This window comes from Sorghum bicolor, chromosome 3 (assembly GCF_000003195.3).
Source record: "Sorghum bicolor cultivar BTx623 chromosome 3, Sorghum_bicolor_NCBIv3, whole genome shotgun sequence".
Lineage (NCBI taxonomy): Eukaryota > Viridiplantae > Streptophyta > Magnoliopsida > Poales > Poaceae > Sorghum > Sorghum bicolor.
In genome coordinates this window covers 68155778-68166381 of record NC_012872.2, presented here as the reverse complement: position 1 = coordinate 68166381, position 10604 = coordinate 68155778, and the positions used below count along the sequence as shown (strand labels likewise).

The following is a 10604-nucleotide window of genomic DNA, read 5'->3' as shown; positions in this document are numbered from 1 at the left end:
ATCAAGCTCAGGTGGTCTACCAAGATTGGGCTCGACAACTCGATGACTGACAGAAAGCTTGCCTAAGTTGTCATCTACACCATCTGGAACCTATGAAAAGAGCATTGCGGAAGAGTTTTTTTTAACAAAAAATCACAAAAACAAGCATAGGTAGCGGGCCTAATTCAACAAGACATCCTACTATATAGTACTATCTTTATCCACAAAACTGTAATTCTAGGTCTAGTCTTTTTGGTTATAACGTGTCTAAAGTTTCACCAAATATATCTCATAACAAATTTAATGATACTTATTTGATATTATAAATATTAATATTTTTTATTATTTTTTTGTTTATAGTTAATTAAATTTAAGATACTTTAGTAGGTATTGTGCTATTATTTTATTCTTTTATGGATGGAGAAAGTTGGACAAAAAGCAGAGACACTTAGACAAAGAAACAATAACACCAACATAAAGAATACAAATGAATAAATACAATAGTGCCCGTGTGATTGACACTTCTAAACCACCAATGGCAGCCACTTCTCACAGCTCATCTCGTTCTTTCAGGCCTCAAAGTGACTCAACTAGCTGATCGTTAGCAAAATCAAGTACTCCTACATGAGCAGGCTAGCTATTACTCGTCTCTCTTCCTCCATGGTACTGCAGGCACATAACAGAACACCAAACTGTTTATCCTGCATCACAGAAGAAAAGCGCAATGAGCAAGAGCCTGTTCTTTGGACACGCACAACATAAGCAAGGATTCATAAGCACTGTGTGGTTAAATTCATAAGATCTTGTGAACCATGCATCTAGATGACGAGTGACCGAATAGGCAAATAGATTCGTACTATATATAAACTTAGTTCCGCTACATGAGTACATGGACATTGGAACAGGAATACAGAGTGTTAGGCTAGTAGGTCCAGCATTGTGATCCAAGGGAATAAAGCCCCATCCCTTACCCTTGAAATCTCAATCACACACAATGCTACATGGGGAATAAAACTTTCCAATAAGGGTGTACCAGACAAAAGGCGCAGAGATATTCGTCGATCCACTCGTGCGTCCTCTTTCGTGCAAACAGCGCCACGCCCCTCAACGCGACGAAACATCCGGTTTCGATGAGTTGTTACGTTAGGTTTGAGCTCTCAAGAGCCAAGAGGACATTCATCCTCTACTCCAGTCATCGCCGCACTCCTACGGCAGGCCATTCAAGCTGCCAAACAACACAGCGGCAAGGCAACGACGAGTGGTCAACAGCTAGCTAGCAGCAGCAGCAGCCTGCAGCGTGCTGACCGAACGTCCTGTGTGCGGATAGCGACGAGACTGAGCCCTATCTGAAACGTCCGCATGCGAGAATCGCGATGGGTCCTCTGCGGATGACGCGAAAAATGTTTCGACGGCTCTCGGTGATCTGCTCGTCCCTTCGGGCCGCGGCGCCCTCACCGACGAACGGCAGGGGACCAGCTGCAACTGCAAGCCTGCAACAGCTGAACTGCCCTGTAGAACGGGCCTCAACGAACGGGGGCGCCACTCGTCTGCCGCATGCATCATATCACATGGCTCACCAGAAACTATTTGCCAAAGTGTCGCGGCTTGCACGACAGGACCTGTTACCTAACCACACGAGCTCAGCCGAGAGCCACGCTTAGGGCCCTTTGGAACGTTAGAATTTTGTAGGAATCCTACATGGATTTCGTAGGAATCAGTTTGTTTTTGAACTGTTGGGGTTGGAAATTTAATTTCTCATCGTCATGTGGGATTTGTTATTTTTTTCTTAAGCCTTCTTTTTAGACTATTATAAACTGCATCAGCAACAGGAGATGGAAAAGGAAATTGAGATGATTTCAGTGTCACTGTGTCCGAGTCCGATCGACGTTATCTCGCTGTCAGTGAGGACCGCTGGACCGGCAATGCACCGCGCGCACCGGCCCCGGCCGGCACTGATGAGTGGCGACGACAACTCGGACCGGATTGCGTCAGTGGGAAGGGAAGCTGCCAATGATTTGCGAGGCTTTCTCTCTGGGCGGTACGTGTGGAGGAAGCCTCATCAGAGGAATAATGCGGCGAGCAGGACAACCACCCCCCATCCGATACGTTATCTGCAAGCGATTGCAAGCCACCAGGACAAACAAACACAAAAGATAAGCAAATCTTCATCTTCGTTGTCACTACCAGAAACCATATTGCGAGATGATTGTGTTTGCTCTTGCTGCTGGGTTTTGACATTCCCCGTTTCAGTTTCAGTTTCAGTTTCAGGCTGCCGCCGCCAAAGGTTAACTACTGGTTAACTGGTATCCGGCCAGCTTAGAAAGACGCGGCTAAATGTTTGGTTCGTCGTCCGTTGGGTCAAAAGCTCAGGAATGCCCGCGCTTTCGACGATGCCCTTCCATCGATCAACCTCACCTTTAGGTGTTTCCACATCTCGATAGGTTTGTGCATAGAGAAGAAAAGGTCACCTTTTCAAGATCATTGCTGAGGGGGAATAAGAGAAAAGATCAGAGCTTTTGGAGCAGCCACACTGTCTTGCCAAATTGCCGAATCTAGGCCTACCCTATGGTTGAATTGAAATTGCATATTTCCGTATACAAGATTACAAGGTATCACTGACTAACAGTACAATGAATATGATTGTCGCAGTATTACAATCGCTTGCAGCAGCAGTAATAGTATCACTCTCTCTGTCAAAAAGGTTGCGCTCACCGCCGATCTGGACGAGGAGGAGAACATGGACGTGTAGTACGGGTTGAGCGACCCGCCGGGACTCGAACCGCCGCCGGAGCCGGCGGAGTTGAGCGCGTACACCGGCGAGCCGTTGGGGTAGAACAGCCCGTAGTTCCTCTCCGACGCGGGTCCTGGCTTCATGTCCTCGTTGAAGAGCGCGAACACGTACACGTCGACGGGCACGTTGGGCTTGAGCGGCGTCCCCTGGTTCATGGCGATCCTCTGCATCAGGTTGCCATTGTACGCCGCCGCGTTCTGCACCGTGGCGCCGGTCTCGTCCTCGTCGCCCTTGGACGGCCACCCGGTCTCCGAGATCCTCACGCCCACGTCCGTGTGCCCCATGGCCTTCATGGCGGCGTACACGGCGTCGATCTGGGCGTAGAGCATGTTGTCGTAGGTGAGGCCCGTGTTGGGGTCGCGCACGCCCGGGTTGGGCTCGAACAGCACGTACGGCAGCGACACGCTCCCGGGGCTCGCCTTGTAGGCGAAGAACGGGTACGCGTTGATGAGGAACGGCGACCCCGACTGGCCGTGGAAGTCGAGGATGGGCTTGATGTACTCCGCGAGGTCCTCCCGGAACGCGCCCGACGACGGCGGGAAGCTGGTGGCGAGCACGTTCACGGAGTGCGCCGACGACACGGTGACCTGGCTGCCGAGGCCCAGACCTCCCAGCGCGGCGTACACGGCCTTCATGGCGGGGAGGAGGCTGGCCATCATGGACGTGTCGTTGCTGGAGAAGACCTCGTTGCCGACGGTGACGCAGGTGATGCGCGTGGCCGGGAGGTACGGCTGCACGTTCGTCGCCACCCACTGGCGCGCCGCGGCGGGGCTGGCCGCCATGGTCTGCAGGTTCTCGTTGCCCACGGCGATGATGAACTCGACGCCGGTGTTGGCGAACGCCGTCAGCACTCGCGGGTCCGCGTCGTAGAGCTTCACCTTGTTCACGTTCATCGACTGGAGGAGACTCGCCACCTGCGTCGGCTCCGGCAGGTTGTTCGCGATCTGCCCGTAGTTGATCCCGAACTTTTGCTGCGCCGACACTGCCAGATTAACACACGCGGGGGCGCTCATTAATTATTAGCACTCGGTAATGGCGCACTAAAAGTGCTGATGCTGTTTTGTAGTATTTATTTTCCCTGAACGGAATTGATTTTCCTTTTCAGACAGACCCATAAAATGCTTTAGGTGCAAAGTCGCTTTCGTGATTAAACCCCATATAAAAAAAAATTGTTCGGTGGCAAGAGAAGAGAGCACCTACTACAGACCTACAAGCAATAATGTATACGGAAGCAGACGGAATGATCAATCATAGTAGGGGCAGAGCTGGAAATCATCTATGAGAGAGGCAAAATGCTAAGATTTAAATAACTAGTAGAGATGTAAAATCAGAATTTTCAGATAAAACTGTTGTATGGACCAGAATTAATTTAAACAACTAGAGATGTCCATAGAAGTGTGTCGTTCGTGTAGTTAAACTCTTCTATGTTAATACAATGATACGCAAATTTTTTGTGTACGTGAGAAAGAAAAAAAAGGATAAAACTGTACTGTGCAATTATCATGATTTAGAGAACATGGATTACTGAGAGTGTGCGGTTTCAGGAAGAAATCGTGCAATGGATCAGCTGCAGCTGGGAGGAAGTGGAACTGTGCTTGCTCGTCACTCGTCAGAGACTCAGAGCTGACTTAGCAACCGAGCTAGCTCAATTAATCGCGAAAAAAGAATGAATGGCCTCGTATCTGCGAAGACAATTCTGGTCCGCCTTGCCCGGTAGCTGGATCTCATCCTCAGGCCTCCCATGTTCTTGTTTCGCAGCTGCTTCCAGTTCCAGTTTTGCCCACACATGAAATTCTAATCGTTCCCAATACTGTTGACGACGAAAACGAACTCCGTATGCTTGTCATACGGAGAATGGAACTGGAACGCAGCATCGTGCCAGAACAGAACCCGAAAGAACAGATGTAACAACTCACGAGGACAGACGGGCGTGAACACTGTAGCACACAGCAACAGCAATGGCGGCAAAAAAAAAAAAAAAAAGCAGAGCACGAGCAAGAAGAGCCACAGCGATACAATACAATACAAACAAAGCAGGGAGCGACCAAAGCCGGCGACTGAAAAATTACCTGAGACGAGCGCGACCACGAGCTCGAGAGCCAGGGATAGCAGAAGCGATGAGGCGCGGACGCGGAGCCCCATTTCCGCCTCGCTGCTCCCAGGCTCCCCTCCTTCCTCCTCTGTCTGTGTCTGCTGCTCGCCGATACAGAGATGGTGGTGGTTACGTTGGATAGAGCCTCCTCCCCTCGGGACCCGTGGCCGTGACGCCCCCCTCGGTTTTATACCCTATTCGGCTACTCCTCCATCCCAGCGATGGCGCCATCTCCGTTGGCAAATTTCCAGTAAAATATCGTTGCGTTTACATGCAGGGATGGGGAAGAGGAAAAAAAATATCTTTCTCTCCCTCTCTGTTCATCTCAGGTCGGCCAGCCGGCCCGGCGCGTCGGCGTCACATCTCACAACCGCCTCTCACCGGCACGTGCGCGCGTCGGTCGCCGAGGCTCCCTTTACGCTTCCTGCGCCTGCCCACCACTTCTGGTTGTGGCTTCTATCTGCGATTTCGCCCGCCTGCTGCACACTCGGAATGGCCGGGGAACGGAGAGATTTTCCGGCGGCTGGAGCTTGATGAACGCAATTGACCGTTCCGTGCTTCCACTAGTCACAGTCGCCGCGTACGTGTTCGGCGTCCAAGGCTGGTCGCGCCTCTCGACAATATGTTTCATGTGCAGCTTCGTGCGAGTCTGAGACTCTGAGTGAGATTTGGCGACGACGGTTTGAGGAAAACTCTCAATACCGAGTAGAAAGTGTTTAAGGACTAATAAGGAGAAAAAAACTAGAAAGATTAAGCTTCAAAACTTCTTCTCCGTCCTTGCTTTCACCCAGTTTTGACTTTGCTTAGGAACAACTCTCCACCTCACATATCTTGAAACGGCTACATTCATCTAAGACTGTCTCCAATAGAAACAACCTAAACGTGAGACCCATTCGGCTCTATAGGTTACGCACAGTAAAAAGTACACACCTAAATCTTGTCCTTCTCCAACAGAGCCTGGAACCAAGCCCCAAATCCAGCTGCACACACAGCACAACGACGCTCCACCGCCCACCGCCTTCCTCCCCGTCGAAGCGCCGAGCACCGAGCCGAGGTCGCCGGCGACTCCATCCGCAGGAGGGAGCCGCCCTGCCGGAGCCACGTCTTGCCTGAGTCGCGCCCCCGTCTGTGGGCCTGCTTAGCCGCGCCCCCCGCCGGAGCCGTGCCCTGCCGAAGTGGCGCCTCGCCGGAGCCGCGCCCCGCCGAAGTCGTGCTCGGCCAGAGCCTGGTCGTGCCCCGCCGGTCGCACGCCGCCCGAGCCGCCCCACCAGAGCCCCGCCTGAGTCGCGGTCCCGCCACGCCATCTTCATCCGCGCGCTCCCACTGCGGTCGGCCGAGCTCGACCCACTCCTCTTCTCCCTCCACTCCGACCTCGTCCACGAACGGTTGAAGGAGATAGAGAGGCCAGAGATATGCGTCTACAGGAGAGAGGAGACACTTTTTTGCGTTCAGCATCGTTGGCTATGCAAAATGAGTACTCCCTTTGCGTCCTTTGTTGGAGACGTTTTTTTGTCTAAAAACACCGTAAGACGATGCATTTTGGGTATGCGTCCTGGTTTGCCAACTCTGTTGGAGTTAGCCTAATGAAGACAACATGCGTCTTGCTCCAACTCAGACGCTCAACGACGAAGAGCTTCACAAAACACCATAACTCTTTTAACATGAGATGTCCCCTCCATCCAGCGTCAAGAACACTTGGACCTTCTGCCCAACTAGCGGCTATAGAAATGAAAGAAGGTTTTACTGTGGTACTCTTAAATGAATGTGAACCGTTCATTTGATTAAATCGAAGAGTTAGAATCATGTATTACTTTGTAGGAGGTAATAGTTGAAATAAGTAAAGTTTTAGATGTAAAGATCCTTTTTATATTTAATTGATGCATGCATGATCTATTAGATATGATGAATCTTTTTAGTTTAGCAACTCTGGATATAACATAGTTTGATTAGAATAGACTAATTACTTTTTTGATGCACTTGTTACTTAGGAATGTGACATACGTGCTGAACGTATTATGAAACACTAGGTAGATATATGAAACTTTAAGATAGCTAAAAACGACCAGTTTTTAATTTTAATATAATTATCATCAAACTTTATACATGATAAAGCCACTAAAAATTTATTTCTAGTACCTGTTGTTATTGGTGTACAATTCTAACCTTATAATATAATAGGTTTATACATATCTTGACATTATAGCGATAGTTGTCATTTAGTTTTGTATGGGAAAAAGGGACATGACGACAATTCACATAAAAGAAAAGGCGCAGCCATGCGCAAGAACAAGAAAGGAGCTCCATGCCCACCCATGTCTAGCATGATTGGAGGGATTTGAGAATGGTTTTCCTTTTTTTTTAACTAATTAATTAATTCTAGAAAACCAAAATACCAATGGCTTAAATTTATTTGAAATGGTACCTCCTAGGAAGTAAGTTGCCCATGAGAGAAAGACGCCACATCGAGCGCCGGCAGCGGCTAGAGGTCATCCTTGAGACAACCACACTATCGCATAAAACACCAACAGTCTTATCCTAACACAACGCCTTCAAGAAAGTTTACTGCATCCAGGTTTTCACCATAGATAAGGACACTAGTGTAGGAGATGCAACGAATAGATAGGTCGTCGTCGCATGACCAAACGAATTGGTGCTATGTTTTCACCACGGATAAAGACGTTAGTGTAGGAGATGCAGCACATAGATAGATGAGTAGGCCGCAGCAAGCAAGACTACGCCTGCAACCAGGGAGTGGTGCTCTGTTTTTTCTTTATCTTTTTTCTATAAAAGGGATATGTATTAATATTCATTTTTCTTTATCCGGAGAAGAAGATGTTTTTCCCTTCTATTTCCTGAGGGCATGGATAAGATTATTTTTTTTTCGTGCACGGTGGGCTGTTCTTCAGTTCGGAGTCGCACGTCACCGCATGCTGTAGTCAAGCGTACAGCCTTGTCTGATCTGACGAGGAGATGAAGTGACTGATTTGAGTTGTGCTGTTTCCCTATCCCCTGGGCCTTGGCGGGACACGAGAAGAGGAATCCTAGGAAGTAAACCTTCTTCCAATTCCAGTTATCCATGGGGACAGAGAATGAACGACTGCTGTTCTCTGGAGCAGTCTGAACTCTGAAGAAAACCCGGCTGTGGTGAACGGCCGTCCCTTTGCTTATTTTAACCGGAAGCGCGTCTTTGTAACGAACCTCAAGAACGCGCCGCTACATCGTATCCAGCAATCATGTCCCCACTTCTCAACTCCAACGGATCTCTCTTCCAATTAATAATAAGTAAACAAAGAGGACAGATCGTATGGAGCTGGACGTGCCAGCCATACCGACGAGTAATACAAGTACTATCATGGCGTGTCAATGTGTCATGGTACTCGTAGGAGATCAGTTCGAGCTGCTCTCTCTCTCAGTACAGAGTAGTTGCTGTCGCTACAGATGATTGAACTGAAAACATACAATATGCAAGTATAGTTCTGAATATATTCTTGAAGCCAGTAGAACTGGGACACTGTGTGTCTTACCAATAACAAAACGATGCCACTAGCAGGGCTACCGAATTCAGCAGGTCTGGTCTGGTAGCATGGAAATGGACCACACAGGATGGTGTGTTAACTCTGCTTCCCTTCCCGCTCGAATCATATCAATCATCACCTAACGTTGCCGACTTGTCCAAACAAGGGTCCAAACGTACGCTCATAAACTGCATTAGACTTCCAGCTCCACCTGCATCAAAAGACGTAACTACGCAACCGTACCACAACGATAACATAAATTTTTGAAGGTGCGTGTTGTGGCTGGCTACTACGTTACAGCACACAGCGCATCATTCATACGCGTCCAGACATAATCGTTCTCCTGCCGTGAATCCGTGATAAACCTGCGTTTGATTAGTATAAGATATGGATCATTCCATTTGATTTCCCAGTCTGTTCACATCTCTGTCATGCATGCTATAGACCGCCTATAGTAGTTCAGATTGCAAAAGTGCTCACACCTTAGGCCTTATTTAGTTACACCTGAAATCTAATTTTTTTTCAATATTTTTCATCATATCTAATCTTACGACACTAGAGCATTAAATATAGATAAAATAATAATTAATTATACAGTTTATCTGTAAATAATTACTAAATACAAATAAAAGTATTACAATACCTAAAATTTTTTCACCAAGACCTTAATCATGCTTTCCTCGTTGTTCACGGATGTTTCTTCTGCCACCCCCACGATGTCAATGAATGGTGCGTCATGTTGACAACCACTGGAAAAGCTATACCACTTTTTGATCATGATGGAAGTCCAAATCTCAGTTCTACCCCCCACCACAACACACACACACACAAAATGACAGATAGAAACACCTACATAAAAGTAGCATGCCTTTATGTGTCTACGATTAATCCGACTATAATTTTGTTGGTCCAACCAATAAAACTAACCGACTCGAATATTTATTTTATTATGACATCAATACTATCAACATTTTTATCTACGGTTTGTGGCGTATTTGTTCAGATGTCTTAGCACTCATGGACTCGCCTTTTATATTGGTTTAGACAAATGCCCTTCGTCCATTTTCGGATGAGGCATTCGTGTTCCTAAGTTCAAGTGCTCGAAGTTCGTGATAGAGACTACAAACCGGAGGATCCAAGAGTTAAACCGTTGTGTTTTCACACAGAGAGAAAAGAGAGACCCTACCACCCTAGCCTCCCTTTATAATGCTATGGAAGCGGATAACACAAGAATAGAGGGGTTCCTAGCAGGGCCGTCTCAACAATTTCTAGGGCCCTTGGGCAAACATAATACTAACGGTCTGGCAATCTAATGTTTTAATACGACAACTTTTTACGATTCTATGAACTTAAATATGTAAGCACCCGTTTCTGATTCTATGAATTTATCTTCAACCTGCTGACAAATGTTTTTTAGGCAATATCTAACAAGTTCAAAAAAAAAATTGAATTAAAAATTTAAAAATTAGAACCCTATTAGTGTATCATGGTAAATTTAGAAAAAAAACTATTTGTAGCCTACAACCTATTCCTATGCGGCTTGATGAATTAAATAATTAAATTAATGGATCAACTATTGGCTTGAATCGCTTGATGTGTGTACGGATTGGATTGTAAGGTCGAATAGAAAATTGGAGTTGACAGATGAGTTTAAACAAACACCGCCAGGCCCTATAACTGAGTATTGATGAACTCAAATCACTTACCGAAGGGATGGCAGGGAGTCAGGCCTTCAGGGGACGGAGAGGGACTGCAGCGCCACTGCGTTTGCGGCCGCCCGCTGGGATAACGATCACGGCATTACGGCTTACGCCTTACGGGAATTGAGAATGCCGGAATGGCCGCAGCGGCGCAGACTCAACAGAGCAAACAATATGGGCCAAATAGATGTACTATAGATGCGTATATTTATGGGCCCCTAGCGCCATGGGCCCCCGGCCGTCGCACTGTCTGCTCTCCCCTCTAAGACGGGTCTGGTTCCTAGTACTCGTCAGCTAATTTGAGCATGCTCCTCTATTGTCAGCATTGTCGTTTGATGTGTCCTATTGTATTTGTACTAGATGGAGATGTTGTGGGGTTCACTCCCCATGCGTTGAGTTCGTCATCTGGCCTGTGTTGAGTTTGTCATCAGGTTGTGGAAACAATGTTCCACAGTCATAGGTAAGACTCGTCCATGTGTTTCAGTGTGGTGTAGGGGTGCAACCTTTTTTTAAAGATACTGGAGGGG

General features: G+C 47.5%; 1 protein-coding gene across 1 annotated transcript; it reads right to left on the bottom strand.

Annotated features, from left to right (window-relative positions):
• On the bottom strand, nucleotides 2430-5092 carry LOC8062360 (glucan endo-1,3-beta-glucosidase 14). The gene is made up of 2 exons (XM_002456630.2): nucleotides 4840-5092; nucleotides 2430-3752 (listed from the first exon to the last, which is right to left on the bottom strand). The coding sequence occupies exons 1-2, from the start codon at nucleotides 4910-4912 to the stop codon at nucleotides 2599-2601; spliced, it is 1227 nt and encodes a 408-aa protein (XP_002456675.1). The 5' UTR covers nucleotides 4913-5092; the 3' UTR covers nucleotides 2430-2598.

Bases quoted from the DNA above. Each gene is read 5' to 3' on its own strand.
- LOC8062360 (XM_002456630.2), bottom strand. From the start codon at position 4,912: ATGGGGCTCCGCGTCCGCGCCTCATCGCTTCTGCTATCCCTGGCTCTC. The intron at 3,753-4,839 runs GTAATTTTTCAG...TTAATCTGGCAG, and splicing joins CGTGGTCGCGCTCGTCTCAG to TGTCGGCGCAGCAAAAGTTC.